The sequence below is a fragment of the Hippichthys cyanospilos genome, chromosome 6 (genome assembly GCF_059441005.1).
Source record: "Hippichthys cyanospilos isolate Australia breed blue-spotted pipefish chromosome 6, RoL_Hcya_1.0, whole genome shotgun sequence".
NCBI classification, from domain to species: Eukaryota; Metazoa; Chordata; class Actinopteri; order Syngnathiformes; family Syngnathidae; genus Hippichthys; species Hippichthys cyanospilos.
In genome coordinates this window covers 16,092,913-16,117,940 of record NC_142374.1, presented here as the reverse complement: position 1 = coordinate 16,117,940, position 25,028 = coordinate 16,092,913, and the positions used below count along the sequence as shown (strand labels likewise).

The 25,028-nt window shown below is 40.8% G+C and overlaps 1 protein-coding gene across 1 annotated transcript in view; it reads right to left on the bottom strand.

Moving 5' to 3' along the window:
* Nucleotides 1-19,353, bottom strand: part of LOC148422411 (synaptotagmin-7-like) — a 52,327-nt gene extending 32,974 nt beyond the window's left edge. The window contains exon 1 of the mRNA XM_088416309.1: nucleotides 19,142-19,353. Within this exon, the coding sequence (XP_088272435.1) occupies nucleotides 19,142-19,175 (34 nt within the window). The 5' untranslated portion in view covers nucleotides 19,176-19,353. The remainder of the gene's footprint in view (nucleotides 1-19,141) is intronic.
* Nucleotides 19,354-25,028: the final 5,675 nt, after the last annotated feature.

Sequence of the window (25,028 nt, the reverse complement as noted above, 5' to 3'; positions counted from 1 at the left end):
ATTACCCCCTAACTATCCACATTCTTATTCAATGTTTCATTCTTATCTCTAATTAAGCGCCATTCCCTGATTGCTGCCCTGTATTTAAAATCAAACCACATTCATGCTGAGGAATGGACTTCTTGCCTGCAGAAAATGGGGCGAATTCCCCGGAGGCCGTATTTTAAAAATCACAAGGAAACCTTCAAAACCTCATTTCCAAACTCTACAGCTTCACTTGGCCGTCCTGTCCTCAAGCTATCCTTCCATTCCATCCGTTTCTTTATCTCCCTTCCTCTGTCTAAACTCTGAATCTCTAAGTACATGGCGGTTGTGATCCACTGGATAGTGTAGCGCTGGCACAGGAGACGTTTTATGGGCCGCGTCCAGGCAGTCAAATGCATGTGAAGTACATCACACAAAGTGCTGCTGCAAACAGTGGCTAGTAAACAAAGGAAGACACATGGGAGGGTTTTTATTGTGTTTTACAGGTAGTTGAGGAAGGGGAGCGGGAGTAAAAGAGTAGACATTAGGACAATAAGCATTCTCAAGACACCTCCTCGGGCCATCTCCAGCTAGCGCTTGAATTCTATCTGAACCTTGTGAGGTCAACATTTCAGAAACGATATTTGCAATCATATAGGAAAGGATCAGATTTTTTTTTTTCTTTAAATGGACAGTGTTGGCCCATATTGTAGTTGATCCTTTGCGTCCCTGCTATTTACAGTATCAGATTTTTAAGGCTACATTTTAGTTATGATAAAGGCCTGCAATGTGTACCCGTCAGCCAACCTTTAGTATTATGCATCAAGTTCGATGAAATTGTATGGTTTCTTTGAACATTTTGATGAAATATAATCTCTAAATCTATTGTTGATGCTAATGCGTTGCTATGTCGTTACTGGTTAAACTGAATTTGAAAGTTTATAATAACTGTAACATACAGTATATGCTAATTTCTGTTAGCTCATTTTCTGGAATTTCATATCCAATTCATTCTTGCATTAAAGGGATACTAAACCTATTTCAAGTGAAAATGTGTAATATTTAAACCGTTATTCCTTTGAAAAACCCACTATAAATTTCAATAAGGTGTAAATAAATGTGTTCTATCCATTCAACATATATTATTTTATCTGTTCATAGGTCTCGTAATCGCTATTTATATTACATAGGGAGCTCCAGCCAGATGGGGGCAGTCAAGTTTCTTTTAGCCATAGAAAGCGAAGGAGTAAAACCTTCACCGACATAATTCAAGTCACGTTTTAGATGGCAGCTTGTGTCTTGCGTGCAGCCTAGCGAGTTTCTGGTTTGTATGTCAACTGTGAATAAAAACAGGGAAAAAAAAGAAACAGATGGTTTGTTTGCAAATTGCAAATAAAAGTAGAAGGGAGAGATGAGGCAAGAGAGCGCTACACACAGTACAATACACTTACAGTACAATTTTCATGACTATGCAGGACGAACAGTGATCAGTTTGAGTAGTTAAAAGTTTTAGTTAGCGGATGTTCATTAAATGAAATTATGTGGTGTGGTAGAACATTTTAGCAGAGCTGGGTAATCTGTCGCCAAAGCGGCGAGGTGGTGAAGGAACAGCAACCATCGGAGAGCTCTTCCGCACTTTCGCCGAGTGCTTTATAATGTGAAGCTGAAGGCGGGTGTTCAGTCAGTGACTTGTTGTTTGGGCGACAGATTGGCCAGCAATGCAGTTTAGTGTTTATAGTAAATACACATTTACTTTTTTGTTGTGTGTCAATTTTACAGTAAGATTGAACCGTGAATGACAAGTAGCTTTAAGCAAGAGAGCAAAAGAAAAACAAAGTGAAATCTCTGTGATGTTATATATGACCACTCTCCATATGCCACACCATAGCACATTTTCTGGCAACTCCTTTGTACGGTAGATTCCCACTTGTGTAAAAAAAAATGCAAAGGAATACTTTATAAATACAATAAATTCAATTACAGAGTTCATTTCTTAAAAACCGAGCTTTAAGGTATTAATATTTTTTAGACGGTCTCTTTTTATTGCACAACCTATCCAGCTACAATGAACCGGGGATTTACTGTTCTACAATGTATTGATATGTCTGTGTTGTCTATGAGATTTGTGTCTCAGTGCAGAATGATATTGAGCTCAGCATTAAAAAGCATGTAAGTGAACACTGAACACTAGACATATGCTAAACGATCTCCCCCCGCACACATGCTTCTAATTGCTATAGATCCATGTTTAAACTGTGCCGCATAACCTTGGGTGAGTCATGTTTTATACATGGCGCTTCCTCGTGTCCGTGGAGCTCGCGAACTGTCTTTTAATGAGCTTTGTCAGGCACCCCGAGACCAAGAAAAGATTGCGGGAAAAGGCCGGCAGCCACATGCCTGTCAATGCTCAGTCGCGTCCAATGTGCACTGGGTCTGCCTGGCCGTCAGAGCTCACTGTGAGTATTATCCGTTTGAAAAGCGACGTTAAAGAACAAACCTGAATGTGAATCTCCTCCCAATCTCGTGTCACAGCTGCCACCATGCGTTTCACCTCCGACTCGCTATATTTACTTTGTCCACACCTTCTCTGTCTGCTACTGCGTAATGCTACGTTTACACGTTGTTCCCCGCGGCCACTGCAGCTTCGTTTACCCGAAACGTAGTGCGCGGAGGGATTTTAGTCATTTTGTTTTCCGTTGTTAAATAATGGTACGTTTTCTCACAGTCTATCGAGGTATCCGTGATGGGTCGTCTGGGGAAGATGCTGCGGCGTCCCAGAGGCACAAAGGCACACTCATTCTAGCTAGTGGTCAACCACAGATGCCAAAATGTTCTCCCTCCTGTCTTGCCCCGGCAACTGTTGAGGCAAACATTTAACAGTTTATCATTTTGGCCAGGCATCGTCAACGATCACTTTAGATGTCATATATCCATCATATTTTGTGTGGCATGATTGCCGTGGTCTCCAGTAACATAAATGTAAACTCGACTAACTAAGCAAGCGTTTTTCATAAAGCGGCGAACATCGAGGCTAGACAGGATCAGAGATACCCGGGGGATGGCGTGAGAAAACGTATTATGCTGTCCAACGCATGCATTATCCTTCTTGGACGGCTTAATTAACGAGTTAAAATGCCGGTCGTCTCGTTAAGAAGACTGCTCCAAACATCACTGATGGGCAAACAAAACACTTTCCCAATGGATAATCACATAGCAGACATCATAATTTAGCAGCGTGAGTCTTATTTACTGTAGCACCCAGGAAGCAATACCACCACAGGCAAGATGCACACGGGATGATAACATGACAATTATCATATAGCAGAGTTCTTGTTTTTATTACGTAATCAACATGTTTTTTTTGGTGGTGACTCGTGAGTGAGCTGAGCTGAATCACTGTTGCATTCTGGGAGCTCTCTGTTTGACCTGCGTGTTTGTTTTTGCGGACTATGCGGCAGGATTGTGCCAGTGACCACACTTTCAAGCGCATGCAACTCACTGCGGGACTGCCGAGTCCAGATTTGACTGTTTGCTCGTGCAAATGCAATCTGGGGGTATTTGACTGTCTGCCAGCTCTGTGGGAAAATACACTTCAACAGCTAGTGGCCCAACATTTAAAAATCAGCCAATGCCCAATTGGTGAGTATTTGGTTGTATGCCTTTTATGAGTCATTAATGGATGGTATCATCAGCCCTTCCCAAGCCTGAAAGCCATAAGCATCAGGCGGGTTCTTGGTCACTTGGCATTAATCAATGAATGTGGTGTACAAGTAATATGATCTGTAGATGTGGAAAATTGGCTCTGCTAATTCGTGTGAGGGTGAGGTGGAGAGAACATTAACATATACTGTACATACATTTATGTGAATCAGTGGTGTGATGTGAGGGCCTTCAAGGAGCCCTTATCATCATCAGAAGCACTTACCTTGTACAAGTTGTTTTTTTTTCCCCTCATTTTCAAACCCCATATATGGAGTCGACTTATAACCACATACAGTAACTCAAAACCATACCAATTATCTCCACATATCTGTTTTAATAACATTAATTTGAATGCAAAATAAGTAATGTGTCATTTTAAAGGCTTAAAATGATTATATATTATATACCCCAATATAGTGTGCATCCGTTTTAGCAGGTTTGCACATTCAAATGCACTTTCGTCAAGCACTACCTTATTGCCTCTGACGAGGCTAATGGATAATATGTCCGGCGGACTTTGACCCATTACGAAAAGGAAAAGACTTCTTGACTTGTCCATTCAAGACAAAAATGCGAGAGAAGTGGCATGGCAAGTGTGGATGTCAAGGATAAACACAGCAAAGAGCAACCGATCCACCCTCTGATCTCGCCACAGTCGTCACTTGTGTAAAGGCTTCAGCAAAGCATTTGGAGACCTCCATTTCAAACAAATTAGATGGGTCTGAAGATGACTAACGTGGAAGAGTAACGAGGATGTTTGCGCAAATGACAAGCAGGAAGGAGGGGACGTCCGGGATTTAAATGGGAGGAGCTATTTGGCATGTCAGACAGTAATGATGACTTTTAGGGCTTTTCGACAAATTCATATTGACCTGTGTCAAAAAAAAATACAGCATTCATAAAGCTTCAAATGGTTTTATTGTGGCAATATTAGTTTCAACATCTGTGTCTACACTCCCACGTACATTGACTCATGCTTGCCTCGTTTATATATATTATGTATGTATGTGTCTATGAATATGAATCTCCATCCATCCATTATCTGTAACCGCATATCCTCACAAGGGTCGCAGGCTTGCTGGTGCCTATCCCAGCTGTCTATGAGCAGTAGGCGGGGGACAAGGTCGCCAACCAATCGCAGGGTACAAATGGACAAACAACCATACGTGCACGCAATTACACCTAAAGGCAATTTAGAGTCTCCAAGGCACCTGCCATGCATATTTTGGGAGTGTGGGAAGAAGCCGGAGTCCCCGGAGAGAATCCAAATAAACACATACTGTACATACACATATACTGTACACACAATATACTATTTTCTTGGCAAGTGGGTGTGCGTGTGTAAGAATGGCACATTCAAGCTCATTTGAGCTTTGTGGCTCAAACCAATCTGAGATGCAGTGCCTGGACAATCCTGGGTGTTGTATCCCCTCCAGTAGTTCCACGGCTGAGCTCATTCACTCACCGCCATGCATGCACAATCGCTTGCCTCCAATTCACTATGCCCTTCCAGATGCTCAAATTCCCCCTGCAACCAAATCAAAACACTGGATGATGCGCTTACAAAAGTTAGATGAGTGATGGGCAATCAAAAACAATAAAAGTGATCATTTTTGGAGTGGGCGGAAGCGAGAACAATAACGGTGTCTTCCAGGCATCAGTGATATGATTTTTGTTTCCTTTCAGCAAAGTCATAACAGCCACAATCACGCTCATTCCCATGAGCACCCCCCCCACACACACACACCCAAACACAGCAGACTTTAAATTTACCAATCAGCCCAGTAAATGCACATTTCAGCTGAAAGACACGAGTGTGTATTTGGGCCCTCAATGTCCCACTTCATCTGTCCCTCCTGGCTCGGCTCATTACTCGCCTCCCTCTCTGCCTGCTCCACCTCCTGCTCCTCCTCGTCTCCATCTCACCACACATGGCGCTCCATGCATTCACCAAAGCTCAAAAGGACAATGCTTCAAACGCTTGGATCTTACATATTTGGACATGGATATGGATCATAAGTCAGGTAAATAAAAAGAAAGGCTAGTCTCTGCTGGATGCCTTTTCTTTTACAACTCGGGAACACCTTTTATTGTAAAATGTGTGCCTTGGCCGAATAAATGTTAGGAAACACTGGCATAGGGTACTGCAATAACTGTTCTGCATTCTGCGTCTTTTTTTTTTTTTTTTTTAGTAAAGTTCCATTGGCATATGCTTTGGCACAATACCGACTGGGCAAAGCAGGAAACACTGTTGCTCACTGATTTAGCATCAGAAAATAAGTCACTTTTGTGCAACAAGGAGTTGCAAGAACGTTTTCTTTAGTAAAAAAAAATCTCCTGCTTTCCTTTTCTTTTTTGACAAGACAGACGAGACAAAAGGTGAAAGTGTTGATTTGTCGGTTGGCTGATGTTCCAACTCGACGGCTATAAATTTTGGCTAGTGATTGAAATCATTCCTCCATAGAGAGTCTGGTCTGCTCCTTAGAGATCTGGTAGGCCACTGCTTCTCAATTTTGACAAACACACTGAAGGGACCACCTTCAGTGCTGCCATTCAGTTCGGTTCACAGAGTGAGGGGTTGGCAGAATCTTTTTTTTTGTATGTGTATAAAAATTAAAGCTTCTTCAAACAATAACACTACATGTCATTTCTACTTGTCTGTTCTCTGATGTTGTCTCCCCCTTAGCAATTGATACTGTCTTATATCACAGAATTATTGCAAAGACCTTGAAACACAGATACTGTTTTTAAAAATACCATTATATACCTAATGCTCACTAAAAACTTGGTTTATATTATTTCTTGAGTTTCAACGAAGAATTGAAGCATTGACTCCTAATTGATTATCTTATGTACTGTTTATATAATTATTTTTGATCATTACTCATGAAGATAATTTTATTATCATTTAAAATTGTCCAAATGGCTTAAATCAAATATTCACAACATCCTTTGAATTCTGTATTTTTTTGTTGTTTTGAGATTACGATCCAGACGCAGTTAGCCACAAGTAGTATGTAGAACTAGCATGTTCCTTTGTATGCATCCTGACTACAATCTCAATTTTGGGGCTGCTGAGAAAGCAAAATCCAGCTCTATTCAGGTATTCCACAAAAGCTTCTTTTCACATCCTTTGCTATTCACCTATTGCTGCACCTATGAAAGGCGCATGCGTGTAGTATTGTCAAGCGCTTAGTGAAAAACATTTTAGAAACATGGGCGCTTCTCTGCTTTAACTTTGGCTCACACGCCCGAAGGACCCCAAAACGTCAGCCGAGTCAACTGGCACGGTCCTGTGACGTCACGTGAATACCATCCAGATGCCGTGAGCAAATGATGCAGCTCCGACCATCCCGCCTGCACACAGTCATGTTGGGAACACAAGTCAAATCAAGGATTACCATTTCAAACGAAATCAGCTGAACTGAACCGAGGCGCTCGGTGGAGACTCTGCTCAAGCTACTCCTTGACGAAGACAGCCTATTAAGCTATGTGAAATCGTTCTATTAAGGTCACGGTTTGTATAGGAGGCATGAGTGTTGAACAGCTTTTCTAATGTCTGACACCGATGCAAGGACACACCAAGACATGCTGCGAGGTGCTGAGGGCGCATGGTGAGAAGGGTGGGGATGGAAGCGGCTGACCCATCAGGTATTGTTGCGGCAGTCATGGAACAGTGAGTGGACTTAATCCCGGGAGAGGGTCTAAGCTAGATAACGTGAGCAAAATGTCCCCTGCCCTGCTGGCCACCACTGAAGCAGGCTAATAGCGAGATGAGATGGAGCGAGGAAGGAAGAACGAGGGAGAAACGCTCAGGCAGCCAAGCTGAGGAGATGGCACTCACACAGCCCAATCTGTCAGTCGCACTACCTTGCCAGATACCGGGGGGAGGGGGCTTACACAAAACCACACTATCCTTACTAAATACCCACTGACAAAAAAAAAATAAAAATAAAAAAAAGAGTCCAAGCATGCACACTAAGTTTGGGAACATGCTGTACTGAAACCAAGCATCCGCCAGGATTTTTTTCTATTTTACATTGAATTCCTAAGTTCAATGACTTCCATTAGACTAAGATAAAGTTAGTTCCTGTATTTGAAGACGCACACTTCCCTTTCCTTTTCTTTCTTTTGAACACAAACTGTCAAAGCGCGTGACTCCTTTAAAGACCCGTGGAGGTTTCCAAACCATTAAAGTTAAGACGACCTTTTGATCGATGAGCAGCGCCACGTCAACACAAATTCAACTTGCAGCCAAGTGACTTTCTTCTGTCACATCTGTGTGTCTCACCAGAGCCCATTTTCACATCCAAGGGTCACCTCCACAGTCTTTTAAAGATTAGTGAAATTACAGCTTTGAACATTTTAACAGAGACTCTTACATCTGCATGAAATCATACTGTGGAAATGTGTTAATTACCCTTCGAAATGGTAATGACGTCTGTCAACAGGATCATTTGCTGGTAGTCTTCAACTGAGAGTGATTCTGTGACCGCGAGAGGTTTCACGTGGATTAGTGATGGTGATTGCCTTTTATAGGCTAATACAGTGTGAAAAGGAACAATTCCCCAATGGGATAAAACAACGCGGGGATGCAGAACAAGAACAAATTTACACTAAGTGTCTTACGGCGCTGCTAGTGACCCAAGGGTGGCCAAGGAATGGAAAAGGGGGACCCCTTGACCACGTGCAAATGAGGTGGTCATACGTTATCACAGCTCAGCGCAGAAGCAGTAGATAGCGTCGCCGCGCCTGCAGAGCCACATCTGATCTTTCAAATCAGCCCCTCGGTGTTGCAAACCACTATGGCAACAGCTTACTCACGCCATCTCTCCTGGGTGTGACATGCAAACAGGCCTAATGTGTTTGGAGAGGCAGCACTGAGTGATTACTCCAATGGAGCCAATCAAAACTGAACGTCCACCACTATCTCCATACAGTCGGATCTACTGGCAAGCAATAGGCACCATTCTTGGTTCTGCAATCAGTTATCTGGTTTAGTGGTCTATAGCTCCCAGGCTAGAAAAAGACATTTCCATTGACACAAGAATACTAGGGCCCGCTATACAAGAAATTTTCAAATCATAAAAGATTTTTTTTCCAGGTGAAAACCAAAAGAATAATGGCTTACACCGCATTCGGTATTTTTCGTCTTGGAAAACTAGATTGCCACTGCAACAGCATTTCGTAAAAACTCATCAACTTTGTGTTCTCGCGTCATGAAGGTGGGCGTGTCAGTAAATTCACGTCACTACACACCTTTATTTAAGTAAGGAAACATTTCCCACGCTAATATAGCTGCCGTAATGTAAGACAGGGCTGGGTATTAAATTCAATTGATTTACTTAGTATACAAAAAGACAGCCTATCAATGTCCACCTCAGAGTATGATTGACTTTTGTTTTCCAACTCTCAACAACCCTCAACAACTCAATCATACCAATGCATAAAAACTGATGTAATTAGCAAGCATTTTAATTGATTGAGCTGTTGATTTGACACCTCTGTGTTAAATGTCATACATGTCGCTACATGCGTCACTGCAGACATCACTAAAATGCTGGTCTGCTACTGGTCGGCATCACTAGGATGCTGGTCTGCTATTGTTCGGCGTCACGGTGTCACTAAGATGCCGATTTCGTTTCAGTTCTTACATTATCGAATTTATTGTGAATTTTAGTGCTTAATTCAATCTTGAATTGGTTAGCCATGAGTCCCAAGATTGCTTGTGATGTTAAAGAGAGAATAACAAGATGATTAGGAGAGAAATGATGCTGGCTAGCCGAGGCTACCCTGGCTAAGGAATATGATATACATACATACATTTTATATATTATATATATATATATATATATATATATAATTGATGTTATTGAATAATATACATGTATATTATAGATAAGTAGCACTTACTATACTATTTTGTAACTAACTTTAAATATGTATATATAAAATGTTCATGTTTTTACCTGGAGTTTTATACGCATTAGCTAATTAGCATAGCATACGACGATTTCACTTACGATCCCAGCTCCTGGACGGATTAATTTCGTATGACGAGGGTCCACTGTATAGTTACACGCTACAGAGCAAAACAGCGATGAAATTGATGATGAAAAATCTGATGAAGTCCAACGTGACAGCAGAGGTCAGCAAATGGGGAGAGTGTGTGTGTGTGCGTGTGTGTGGGTGTGTGTGTGCGTGTGTGTGTGTGTATTGGGGGTATGACATGATTCCCACCACAGGACTCAACTGTTACACAACATTCACAACAGATTCACAACCCTTGTATAAATAAAGAAATAACTAGAACAGGACTAAAGAGAATCTTAAGTACGATGCCAGTGTTGTGCATCCATAATACAAGATCTTTTCATCTTTGACTGTTTTCTTTCTCCATCCCACCCCCATCCCAGACTTAATCAATAACTTCTCTCTTTACTAAGTCGACCTCCTCTTGCAAGCACACAGGCAGATGTACACACCAGGCCTCTCCTCTCCTCTCCTCTCCGCTCCTCTCCTCTCCTCTCCTCTCCTCTCCTCTCCTCTCCTCTCCTCTTCGCGCCTCTCCTCTCCTCTCCTCTGCGTGACCTTGACTGGCTAGCACTCTAGGGCTTGTTCTTTGCTTCTCACTCTCTCTCCCGCTTGCTCCCTCCATCTTTTCGTGCTCACTCCCAACTCCATCGTCTGCCTCTCATCCGCTTGCTTTCTGTCACTCTGGCTCGGCCAGCTGATGTTAAGCAACGTAGTTCCCTTTTTTCGTACTCTGTCCCCAAGACACACCGAAGGAAGGGACAGAAGATGGCAGAAAGGGACTAAAAAGAGACGGCTAGAAATAGAGAGAGCGTGTGAGAGAGCGCTTACCCACCTGCTCCTCAGCAATCAAGTCAGCATAGTGAGAGTCAGTCACAAAAATAACTCCAGCTTTTCAAACCCTTTATCAACAAGTCTTATTTCTGTTTTCTGAGACGACTTCCTGTCAGACAAACAAGCAATGAAGCATTTTGATTATCAATTTAAACAAACAAGTTGAAAAAAAATAATAAAGGTCACTTTCACATTCATCATATTTGAGGTCGCTTCCTGTTCTATCACAAACCGATTGTGGCTCTTCACAGACCCAGCTGAATGCCATCAACTTCCTGTTCCACTGGAGCATGACAAGCAGGTTCAAATCAGCGTTTCTTTGCAGGTGTTCCAACAAAAGCATCTAATTGCCGCCATGACGCCATTGTAAGCCAACTCCTCTGACTCTAAAACATCTCTTGAGGTTTTCCCAATGGCTTAGCACGCCACACTTCCATCTGTATCATAAATCGGAGCCTATTAACCATTTTGACTATTCATTCAGCGCTAAATAAACTTAAGCTGAAGTGACGAAGAGATCTATTAAATGTCAAATTGATGCGCTGATTATGCGCTCATGCAATTACGCCATTCCTGAGCCAATTCCTGCACCGCGCACATCTCGGAAGGTCTCTGGAGGAATTGTGTTTGCACATGGCATGCGCAAACTCAATCTAATTCCCTTCAGCCTGCTGTTGTGTAATATGACATTTTCCAGAGCACATCTGATATCAATACAGCAATCACACACAAATGGTACAGTGTGAGGTAAATAAGAAGAGGTGGGAAAAACAAGGCAAAGGATGACTTTAGTAATCATATCTTGTCTGATCTTTTACCTTAAAGATAATCACTTGAAGGCCAGAACTGATGACCACAACTCCTAATGTTTAGTAATCATCCGCTCATGTTTATGACTTTTTTTCAGAATAAGATGGAACCTAGGTTTTAGTGTTCCAAAAAGTCTGCCTCAACCCGAATTGTAATACAGTATTTCCAAAAGGAAATGTACCAGCAAAGATAATTTTCCATTCCAGAAATATTAATTAAAATGCATTACATAGAGAAACAATTGGAACTAATAGAACCTGCAATAAACTATAATATATATATATATATATATATATATATATATATATATATATATATATATATATATATATATTGATGGGCTTGAATTTTGTGCTTCCGTTTTTATGGTGTTTAAATGTTCAATCCAATCAATAAATCAATCAATCGTGTATGTTCATTTATCAACACAGCAGTGAAGGAAACTGAATTTCACAACATTCAGTTATTATAGTGATTATCCCAACTTCCAAAGTATTTCATCATTTGTTCCTTTAAAAAAAAAAAAAATGAGGATTAAGCTACTTTTCTTAGTGGTTTCTACCAACTACAGAAATCCTCTTTGCTCCAGAAAGCACTGATGGTGTAACAATTCACTTGCCTGACTTTCCTGCAGGCAATGTGGGTTCAATTTCCACTCCATGATGTGTGAATGTGAGTGTAAATGGGTCTCTGTCTCTATATATTCTGCGTGATTAGTTGCAACCAGTCCAGAAGTCAGCTGGGATAGGTTCCAGCTCCTCATTACCCTGAACAAGATAAGCACTATTGAAAATTCTGTAGATGCAGGGATCTTTCTTGGGGGCGGAAAAGGGGGGGCAATTAGCAATTTTCCACATAGTTGATCACAGAAATAAAGTCAAATGCCCCATCTTGATGCAGCATCCCACTTGTTTAGGCAGTAGACCTTAATACAATCATGTATAGGCTCTCTCGGGAAAATATGAATATTAAGAATTGATAAATTAATTCAATGAGGCATACATGTTCACTTCTAATCAATCTATGGTTATCGCCTGGACGATTATCATGCTTTATTCATACTGTATTAGAGGCTTGACAAGCAGAAAATCTATATCTTTCATAAGAATGATCCTTAAGCGATGCTAAAAGGTTGTCTGTCTCTAAAATGTCTCTTCCTAGTGGTCAATGAATGTACATTAATTAACCGAGAGTTTTAAATGCAAATTACTTACCTGAAATCTTACCGCGGCAGTAAGGACAAGAGTTTCATGATAATAGAATGTGTGAATTAGTATCACACATATTAGACTCAGCATGACTTAAAAAATGTTTGGGAAGGTGATAAAACCAGGTAGCAAAAAAATGTTTTTGTGTATCATGGTGATTGTACTCGAAGTAAACAAGTAATGATTGAATCATCAACAATGCACCAACATAACTCTGTGCAAAAAGTTATCAATATGTTGATGGATATTTTGTAAAACCTCTAAATGTTTTTTTTTTGAAAGAATAAAAAATAATAAAATGTATTGAAATCATAAATTCACTTATTTGGATGAAAATCTATGTGTTGCAAGAGGATTAAATGCAAGCGCATCTTGCCAAAAGTCCCTGAATATAATGCACTCTACCTGAAGAGCTGTCTTAGTGCAAGTCCTGTGTGCCAAAAATAAGTCATTTGGATCAGTACCCCTGGCTGGAGGCTTGGAGCTGCGCCCATATCTGTGAAATAGCGTCAACTTAAATCAACAAGAACCCTGACAGAATTAAATATAAATCATATTCAAGAGGTAGATAGTGCAGGGTGCCATAGCACTCATCTAATAAATCTGTGGCAATTTGTTCCCAATGCACGAGCTCTCAGTCTGAGATAAAATGAGAGTGAATGATTTGAAAAAAATAAAATAAAAAAATAAAACACCACGCTGACGGTGTGGCTTGAGCTGGAAAACAAACTTTGCAGTTTTTGCAAGTAGGGAACCTCTTCTAATTGTGTTCGTCGCTTTGGCGATGTGGCTTTCATGATCATTTCTAACACTTGCTGCGTGCTGCCGAGAAACACACAATCATGTGACAACTCAAACGAGAGAAATTAGTCTCCAATTGACCAAGAGCAAGAGTAGCTTTTTACAAAGACCAGATATATGCATATAAATGATGGAATCCTACCCTTGGCGCGTGCGACTTTTTGATGGCTGGATTTCTATGTGAAACGGCCTGTTCACTGAAAACCCACCTCTCATCGTGTGGTTGCCGCGCCCCCTTTGTGACTTTGTTCTGATACCGACCGCCATGACGAAACAACAACAAAGTTAACGTTGTAGCAATGAGTAAAGGGAGTCAAATGCCGAGTGAATGAAGAAGCAAAAAGCGGGCGTTTTACTGATATTGAAATGAACTGGATTTGCCAATAAAGGAAAAGAGGTGCCAAGAGAGCACACAAATTAACAGTTTCTCCTATTAAATCTGTCCCCTCTGGAAAACCACTATTTATTCCGCCTGCGGGTGAATTATTTACTACAAACGTTAATTGTCTGGCCGCGCGCTCCCAAACATTGGACGTTTTCTGCACTAAAACAATGTAACTAATAAACCAAACGTTGCCATTTACTGTGCCAACTCGGTGCAAAATCTCTCCTCCCCAACCCTGGAATGAAAATGAAAGTTAAAACATAAAAGCTGGTAAGAAAGGTGGCGTTATATTTACTCTTGCCCGGCCGGGGGGTTGTGTAAAGGCCGTACAAGGGCCTTGTATCTTCATACTGCCTGTCGCAAGTTGTGTTCATCTACTCAGGTGAAATGCAACAATGAAGAAAAATAACACTGTGAGGGTGTTTAGGGTGAGAAATTAACATTGTGACATAGTTACAAGCTTCAAAAAGTTTAATTTCTATGATACAGGCATTTTGATAGCTAGGGTTTTTTTTTTCAGATGTGCTCGGAAAAACACCAGGTCCCACTATCCTAATTGTTATCCCTGTTCAATAATTAATACTTCAATACTTCAACATATGTGTGTGATCAACTGTGGCAGTGCTAGGTTGAGCTTATTTCCTAAGTGGCTTTCAGACTTGAGAAATGGAGGAGCAACTCATTATGTGTGGTAGTGTACTGTTTGTATAAATGTCACGAGAGCTAGGAGGGGAAATGTTGACCAAGTGGGGTAAGTCAACTAAGTTAGGTTGACTGAATACCTCCTCCACCTCTAATCCCAGAGACATGTTTGCACAACCGTTTTCTACACAAACTTTTCTTGCAGACATATGCAATGTTGCAAAGGCAGTAAAGTGAGAACGACTCCCAGAAAAAGTAAAGATTGTGAAATGTTTAGGTTCATTTCCAATTTCAAAAGATTAAGTAATAAATAAAGTAAGTAAGATAAAGTAATTTTCAACGATTATTAGTGGACCTGTCATAGCGCGGCAGTACTTCAATAAAAGGGAAAAGAAATCCACATGCAAAAACCATGTTAAAATATAGCTTCATTTGTTGTCTTGGTGTACCACCTCCTAGTGGCCGAATGACTGATGCTAGTTATATGCTTAAAAACACATTGATTTAGTTGTTAATGGGCTTTCATTAAAGACAATATTAGCACCTGGATCTTTCAAATAGAAAGGAAGGAAACTTTTGAACTTCATAAAGAACTTCATAATATAGGCCTAGTGCCTACTGTATATTATCGAAAAACACAACTTTCCAAAAAAGCCCTACAAGCCTTAAATTTCATTTTTAAAACTAGCTCTGATGTTAAAAATTGGTGTGTTCGGGATAAAACACCTTAATTTGTTTGCAGTCAAAAACAGTCACCTGTAAACAGAGGGGAATGTAATTACCCCGTCAAAGGCAAAAACCATTTCAAATCGTCACATCTTAAAAGCTGTAGTAAGAAATGTTGTCAGACATCTGTATCATTCCAAGAGCCCAATTACATATGGTTGCTTTAAGGCAAACAAACATCGTAGTGCATTTTGAACATCAGCCAATAGTCCAAATAGCTCTTGATTGTTTCCCGGTGGGTATAAATAAGAAACCATTAAGTCGTCCGACTGTAGCGACGATAAGAGTGCCACATTATCTAGGCGGTCCCGCCTCCTCTCCTCCCTACGTTTCTCTTCTGTATTGACGCACCCCATCATATTTCTGCCGGGGATTTGACACATATGATCAACCTTTTTGAACTCGATGCTCCCCTTAATCCTCCGTAATCAATATCTCCCAAGTGGACCTTGCTCCCTCGCCGTGGCACGCCACCTCGAGACATGAGACGAATATCAAGGAGCAGTGAGGGAAACACCCGCCACACAAGAACGCCCTTTTTAACCGAGTCAATTAGTTACATGTCAATCAAGTAGAGTCCCCTTTACTTAACTCCTTCACTGCCAGCCCAGGTGAAATGGAACCTTGACGTCTGAATGACTTTAAAGAATCGCATCAGGACTTAAATTGGTCACTAACACACGTCACTCTAAAGACCGCCTAGAAGCAGAGGTGCACATAAGTGGTATGCAGGTATGCACGCAAAAAGCAAAAATCACTGAGGCATAACGTCATGTTCCCTTACTGCACGCATTGGCGTACCGACTTGTATCCGTGACAAAAAAACGTTATTGCTAACAAACGAGCTGCTCATGAAAGATGTCATTCGCCCTCACATAACTCTATATAAACTAACACAGAATTTGTAGAGCGTGCACAAGATAAAAACAAAAAGTGGCAAACGGAACGTTAGCAATGTATTTTTCTTTGCCAACGCATTATCATCTTAACAGCGATCTTTGCTACATAAATAAACTTAATAGCACAGTAAGAACGGGTTGCCAAAATACACAAAAATCTCATTTGTGGCACAAAAAAAAAAGCTTTGAATAAATAGCTTCCAGCAATTTTTCTCCCCATTGTTTAACAGATGCTCGTCGAGACTTAGTGCACAACTGGCTTTCTTCAACAAGAGCAGAAGGAAAAAGTCAAGTGCGTATTTGTGGTCACGCGTCATTGGTGTTACCTCTCTACCAGCCTTTCAAAACAAGAGTTGCAAACTTTAATCATCTTAAATGAATAAATAATTATAATACCAAATCAATTCGCAAGGTTTTAATCTTTTGACATGTTTTGGAGTAATGCTGATTGGTTTAGTATTTACAACTAACGTATTTTCTTAATGAATATATTAGGGCTATCATAACCAGGGTTTTACCTGCGTACATAGGAAAATACAAACTCGCTGGCAGAACAGATCGCAAGGTACAGCGTGCGTGCTTAAAAAACACGTGCAACTTGACAGGTATACAAGCTAGTCGAGGAGCAACGGCTAATCGCCGGAACCAACTTCGTAGACCACAACTAACGTGGGAACGACATTGAGAAGAACTTTGAGGAAGAATTTTTAATGAAAGAAAGGGTGCGTACCAAATATTATGTCCTGGTAATCATGTAAGTAACCTACAAAAAAAAATATACGTGCCTATAAACATGATTTGATCAAGAGGCCTGACAATAGACCAAAACTTATTTTTTTACACGGACTTGTACAGTATAACTCCATATAGTAATGTTGATTTAGAAATAATTGTCACTGTAAGGCGGATCCGACAGTCTTATCAGACAGTCGTAGTGCGCCGCACGCTTTTTTAGATTATTCACCCGCATATCTCTCATAAACATCATTAGCGTACAGTAGCCTAGCATCGCTAGTTAGAACACACTGCAATCCGCGATAGATGGTCTAGACAGAAGAAGGATGGAAAAAAGCTGCTGGTGTTCTCTCAATGGCTTCATTAAACAAACGGTAACAAATTATAGTAATCAAAAGTACGTCATTAGCACACCTGCCTGTCTCACACACAGTCATCATGCCAATAACGCAATGGCTAATTCTACAGTCAGGAAATAGATACTGTGTCAAATCTTTTCAATTGACCCACCTTTTAAAAGCATACATGCATACATAATTACCGTGGTATATATTGTGTGGATAGACACCGCAAGTGGAAAAAAACACTACCTTCAAGTCATATGCATATTTTGTATTGATAGTTGGAGATGAAATGTATCCATCAGTCTTTCAGATCTATTTAAATACCTGTTTGCTACTTCATGGATTTCTTCTATTGTGGGAATGTAACTATGATAAATGATAGGATTACTGCATAAGTGACAATATCTGGTATCATTTTTTATTGCGTCTGTGGGCGCCAACATTATGCGACTTTCGATTATGATACTCAATGGTCAACAAAAAAAAAACTCAAGAGAAGCCACTGATGTACATTTTATCGCACAGACAACTAACAAAAAAAAATATTATCCTATATAACCTGTTAAAAGGATTGTGAATTACTGAAACATATTTGAGTAAACATAACAGTGGAGTCAAAAGTATTGGGACACATCCTGATCTTAATAGAATGATAAGGGGATCTACTTGACCAGTGGTTTCCAAACTATCTCTTGACGTATTTTATTCAAGTAACTCCCAAAGATAAATTGTACAACAATTTCTGCTTCATTTTTGGCTAGTGTGCCGGAAATTTGCATCACCAATAACAATACACATGCGTATAAACTTAACAAAACAAAGTAGTCATTATAACACAATTGAGGAAAAAGTTGATTCATGTTCCAGTCAATTTGCTCTTTATTCGAAAACATGCATTGTGTTTCTGACACAATATTTAAAAAAAAAAAAATCGGATTCCCTAATACCTTATAGAGAAACCTTGTTAAAATTCTCAAATTCTCCCGTTTGACAACCACTGGACGAGACCGCATGAGCCACATGAATCTTTCAGACTTTCAGCATGATTGTGGTCTACAGACCCCTGGCTTCAACCCCAACGAACACCTTTAGGATCCCTACAGAGATGGCAGGAACCTCTGAACAGTGAAAAAAAAATTCCAAGCAGCCATCAGTATGTGCCAACACATTTATTGCGCAACAATCAGTCATTCCCTTAGAAGTCCCATCATGTGGTAAATCCTGCATTGTAAAGGCATGTAAAAATATAACATGTAAAAGCTTCCTTCCTCTAAGTTGCAGGACAAAAATAGATATGCCCACATCTCGCATCCGATATGCTCTGCCTCCTGCACATGCATGCACGTACACTACTGTACTCTGCTGTTGTCCAGTGAAATGAACAAAAAGGGCTCCTCCCACTCTGCCTTTTTTCTTTTTGCACACCCTCCTTTTTCTCATCCTCCTCCTCCGGCTTCTCTGCAGCAGCAGGTGTTATTCTAACCTGAAGATTTTTTTTAGGCTGCAATTAGTATTATGTGCAGCGTTCTAACAGCAGGGGCCACTAGTGGCGTGTGATGAGAAGAGAAATCACGCCTCAGAAACACGTGGGAGATTACTCAAATATGCCCCCCTCCCCTTTCTAACCACACACACACACAAACACCCCCTTACACCCCCATGGCTGCTGCACTGGTCTCCCCCCCAGTAAAGAGAAATCCATTTGCAGGATTTTTTTTCGTTTTTTACAAACATTGCACTTTGGGTTACATGGAAGGGAGGAGTGGTTGAGACGGGGGGATTTGACCTTGCACAGTGTTGTCCTTAAACATATGCAAAACATTGCAATCTCACACGCACGCCCCGACAACAGGTCAGCAACGCACGCGCATCTCACCGTATGGGCACGATGCACACTTGCCACATTACATAATAGGAGCCCCACACACACTTTGAGAAGCCAGCACGGTGTCAAAAGGACGGCGAGGAAGGATGCGCGCGCGCGCGCCCCTCCTCCGAGTCCCGTCTTTGGTGAAACACCTTGAAAGTGTCACCCTCAAACCCACCTCCTTGGCTTACCTTTGCTATTGTTCTCTTCCCTGTTGAGATACATGGCTCTTGGAGTTGGCGGCACAGGCGATGGAAGAGGTGGTGGTGGTGGTGGTGGTGGTGGAGATGTCGAGCTCGCAGCGGTGTCAGTGTACTCCTCAACTCCTCCTCTGGTGTAGTTGGAGCTGTTTTATTGTTTTGCTCCAGCACAGCCTCTCTCTTCCTCTCTGGCTCGCTCTACCCGTGTGTGTCTCCTCCTAAGAGTCAGAGTGTGTAGGTACAGGCTGCTGGTTACTCTCACAAGCTCCCTCCTCCTCTCTGACTCCCTCCCTCCTCCCTAATAAGCAGTATCTGGCTTTGGCGGCTCACGTGACAAAATAAAAAATGATTTTCTTGTTGCTGTTGTTTTCAGTTGCATGCAGAGTTTGTCGTTTTGTTCACTACATAGGCGCGTGGCTAAAGTGCTCTTGTACTGGGTTGGATCCCAACTGAAAAGCAAAATGAAAGTGAGGACATTGGGCTTTCTGAAACAGTGCGAACTTTTAATTTTGGGGGCAGAGGTTCTAAAATGAGTACGTATAGGCACTTTAATAGGTATCACTCGAAATTTTAGCTGGGATCTGAAGGTATAAGCCAATTTTTCTTTTCAAATTTAGAACAAATTTATTGGAACATGAAGCTACTTATTGCTAAATTGTGTTATAGTGATTATGGTGCAAAATGTTGTCTTATTTTTGGTTAGTTTTATACAGGTGTGCATTGTCAAGGGTGACGCAATCTTCAGTCGACAAACCAGAAGTAAAACACGTGATACACGTTATTCTATCTTCTGGAGTTTATGAATAAAATACACTTAGAGATACAGCTTCAAATTGTGTTTCAAAGTTTGAGTTAATCAGACACGAGAGGCACAACAATGTGTTAAGTTTTTGTTTTTTTTTCATCCAAAATGTTAGAGGGTACTTGGCTGGAAAAATAAATAAATAAATAATGGGGCAAGACATCATTAAAAAAGATTGCGAACCAACAGGCTAAACTATTTTGCAAGTGGCACTGTGCCATGCTGGCCGCGAGCTTGGACCAAGGGCATTTTCTTTGACATGCCTTGACACGGGAAAATTTGGTGTCAAAAATGGAACTATTTTTTTAGACCAACTAAAAGCAGGTCTAAATTGTGGTGCAGGTCAGGTCTTTATAGGGGGGGCTTGAAAAGAGAGAAATGAGCCATCTAGGCCAATTTTTCTTTTCAATCTGAATATCAACAGTGCTGCAACACATGCAGAGAGACAAGAATACTCAAAGGCATCCAATCCTTGTCCTCTGCAAAGGACCATTAATATGACTTCTGTTCTGAGAAGGGAGGAGCTTAACCGTGAGTACAATATACAGGTATACAGTATGTATGGTAGGCTTATGCTGCCCCCAGTGGCCAGCTGTGTGCACAACAGATAGTGTAGTATCAAATGTGTGTGACTACACTGGTCTTTATGGGGTTTAACTGCATCCAATTTTTTTTCTTTATACTCTTCACTTTTTTAGGCCTCATTTTTGCACGGTTTGGATAACGAATGAGCAAAAATAAACATGACAGTTTACTAGTGTATTTGTTTCAAGCCGAGCTGATCCTTCTGCTCGCCAACTCTACCATGGCGGGAAACAATGCCAATCACATGATGATGACACGGTTTTTAGGATTAAAATAAAATGTGATTTTAAGGCATTAACTGTACGTTAAAATAATGAGTTAACAATTTAAGTAACGACAAAATATTAACTTTCACTGCTGAAAAATAAGTTTAGTATCCTTTTATACATTTTCAATGTAGTTAGCAAGCAAGCTAATATTTTGCTAAGTGTCTTCTATTTTTTCTACTACCCTTTCTCAGTACATGTAAATCTGGTAGTCTGAATGTCCTGTTCCACCATGATTCCCGCCACAGGTCAATTATTGCGACTACAACATATATAAGAGCAAAATGAATACTTGCTGATTTTCTTTCCCCACCATGTGGGTTGTCTCTCACATTCTAAAAATCTGTTAAGATGTGAAAAAACAGTATTGATGTTTCGCCCACTTAAGCAAATATTGTTTCAATTGTACAAGTGTTAGAAAAACCTGCAACACAGCATAATGACACTGATTGGGAAAAGAAAGGTGGCACCCATCTGGCCCACCTACTGCTGCATACCAATATCCCATCATCCCGCAGATGGTGGTCAGATGGTTTTGTAGAAGAAACCACGAAGCTCTTCATTAGGCTGGACTTCTGACGAAAAGATCTCAACGTGTAATTGGCGATGCTGCTACTTTGCAGCTAGGTGACATGGCTGCTCATATTTTAGCACCAAGTGACCACACTGTGTGCAGAGAAGGACATGCCTGATTTAATCCCACGATAAATCCGTCAAAAGGCCATCTAAAGACAATTGTTTGATTATATTTTGTACATTTGTTCTTCATTTTCACACAACCCAATCTGTGAAAGACCGTCTGGGAAGTGACACAACAGATGGAGAAAAAAACATTCATTAAATCCTCACACTCCAGCACCGTTCAAAAATAGGCTTATGATCAATGTATAATATTAGAACGCTTTTAATGGTGTCCAGTGGCTGTGTGCCAGCATGTGTAAATATTGCATCGTCTTCCCTTACAAGTGTGCACAATAAAAAGCTAATATCGCATTCAATCATGCGCTGCTCTGGCTGATATTGCAGATTACAATTCAATAGGATAGTAGCAAAGCTGTACTGTATGGATGCAAAGGCTTAGATGATTGGCGATGGCTCCACTAACAGTAAGCCGGCACTCTGTCAATGGAGACGGGAAGGTCGTTTGCTCACAGCATCCCGCCATGATTTCCATTTGATAATACTTTGTTTTGCGCCGCTCGCTGCGCCGTTACACTGACAATCTCTGCCCATTTGTTATTGTGAGTCCTCCACAGACTCATTTGGACCCGAGTACCCCTTCCTGCATTTTTATTCTCGTGGCGCTTGTCACTGACGTCTCAATTGTCATTATTTTAAAAAGTTGTCTCCCTTTTCAAAAATTCCCCAGTCCAATTGTTTTGTGACCTATATAGGCATCGCCACCATCCTCTTATGGACTCTCTTCAAGTTCTCCCGGTTCTGTCAACACCTCATCGTTTCCCTTCATTTTCTCCCTTAACGTTCCTCATTTTCTCAACTAGCGTCCTCGGCTCAAATTGATCTTGTGTCTCGATTAATCACAGAGTACATCATTTGCTTAAATCTTAAGGCTCCAGTCTTTTACACTATGAGAGCGACTTTGAAGGAAAAGTCAACCCGAAAAATTCTCCTTACCCATCTCGGCGGGGGCACGGTCATTTTGCGGCCAACCATGACTCATTTACTGTTGAAAGTAAGTCAAGATGGTACAATTTGCTGCTTGACTTATTTAGTACTGGCCTATTTTAGCCCTTCCTCAAGCCCAATAAAAAAAAAACCAAAAAAATATAACTACAGTATATACATCAGGTGAACTTGTTCCAGTAAACGGCAGCCATAATTCCAGGATTAGGCAATGCTAAGCTAATATCCAAACTTTCACAGTGCCTTTGATTTGACAGTTTCCCCAGCTAACATGGCCGCCACGGGGCAAGTCTACTACATATGTGACAACAGCAGCACTGCACAGAAAAAAACTGTTCTGTATCGATCAGTTGTTAGAGAAGTGTTGATCTACCAACAGGCGTGTGGCCTGGTTGAAATAAAATCATTCTTTCTGTTTGATTGTATAAATGGAAATCTGAATATACAGTTTTACAAAAGAGAAACTGGACGGTATCATGATTTCAGAGTGACAGAAGGGTTTTCCTACTTGTGGAGGTAGCCAAAAAAGTGGCCAGGGTATGGAACGCCGTCCCTGATTCCCAATGTGGAGTTAACAGTTTCGACAGATAAACTCATTTGAATGTACAGTATTTACAAGTAAGTTCAAACTTTGTTTAAATATGTCCCATGAGTTACAAATATGTTCAGACTTACTTGCAAATACGTACGACTGGACTTATAAGCTAAATGCTAAAACATAGTATAACGCTATGATATAATGCTCGTCAACATCCTATAGCAGTAGGTTAACTCCACATTGTCGAATCCATGCTTTTGTACAGAGGGGTGCTTGGAATGTAATGTACACTATTTTCTGTCCATTAGATCAATATTCAGTAGGCTCTGGGTCCATTAAATTGAGCTTGAACATGCTGCGTATACTTCAAATGTCATGATGTTGAAGTTCAGCTCATCAAAACAGGGAGCAAAAACAAGTGTTGCATTTTTAGTCCCTATACTACCTTGGCTCCATCTTGTCTCCTCTCTTCTTGCTCGAAAGCAAAACTGCTAATAATAGTCGGCAGCGCAATCTGAAGTCATGTCACACAAAAAGAGATTTAGTGGCTGCTGCTCAATTTGATATTGTCCAAGTTCCTCTCATTGTGTTAACCTAGCTCGTCTCATGTGGCGACACTGCAAAAAGACAGATGAAAAGACACACTCAAAGATGAAGCCTCCCACAATAGCCAAGAACACAAATACGTGGCACTGTTGTGTGCGCGTTATGAAGGTGCTCGCTTGTAATTATTCAGCAGGGTGCCTGGAAATTGCACCCCTGGAAACTAATGCTCTGAAGCGTAATGTTGAATATAGTGCAAACAGCGGGAGATTAATAATGTATCACCTTCTGCCATAACATCACTTCTGCTAAAATGTGCAGCAAGCATGCTGGGTGGTTTCACTGATCCCAAAAACAAAGAGCACAAAAAAAAGAGACATGAAAAAAAACCACACACACACATTTTCGATATACTCAACATTAAACCGCGTTTTCTAGTGGAGCCGGCAGGAATCACAAACAAACGTTGCTGGATGTGCATGATAGCGGGATGAAGAGTAAAATGGGAAGCTCAGCATACACCTGTAGTGCAAACATGAACTATCACTCCTCCCAGCCTTGTCCTAAAGCGCTCTTGCAGCACTCTACTGACATCTGGTGGCTATTTGGTGTACACGTTCATCGAAATTATAAAAACACAACTGCATTTTACAATTGGAGATTCATATTACGATGCCCCCGTAGGACTAGGTTATTTTATGCATTACTCGTTGTATTCATTATCTTTAAGATGTACAGAAATGTTTTGAACGTATTCTCGGTTTCAGTTAGAATGTCACGTGACAAACCTCAGAACGCAGATGAGCCGTTATTAGTCTTACCTGAACAGTGACGTTTTACGTCAACAGCAGGTGGCAAAATGGCCGACCCTGATAAATCTGAAAAGGGATGGATTTAAATTATATTCCATAAATGCAAGATTAATCATTTAGGAGTTTTTACACAAGTTGGGGTGGACAGAACATACGGTATTATCATTTTTAGATTGACGTAGTAAGTGCAGCATCAACTGCAGCATCAACTCCGAATTTTTACATTGCAATACAATATCAATATTTGTCTACTAACGTGACAAAACTATTAAAAAAAAGTTCAAAGAAAGATACATCGTACTCACCAGACATACGTATTATTTATATTTAAAGCCGAAATCCATTCTTTTGCTTCCCAGGTGAGTAGTCCGAGCGAGAACGTTTTTGCCTCCTGCTCCTGAGGTGGAGGAAATAAACGAATTTCCTGTGTTGAAATAAGGGCGCCAGCAACGTTGCCCGACTTTTTTTTTTTTTTCTCAGTGAAGGTGAATTTTTAATCATGTCCTTCATCATTTTTCACCGTAAATCAATCAACAGCGTGTGCACAATACTCAGCTAACTAATCAAGCCCAGTCAGGGAAGGAAGGATAGCTTGATTGGGCGACAAGGGAAGGTTAGCTTGATTGGGCAACAATGAACTCGAAATCCGATTGGACCAAAAAAACAAAAAAAACGTGACTGAAAAAAG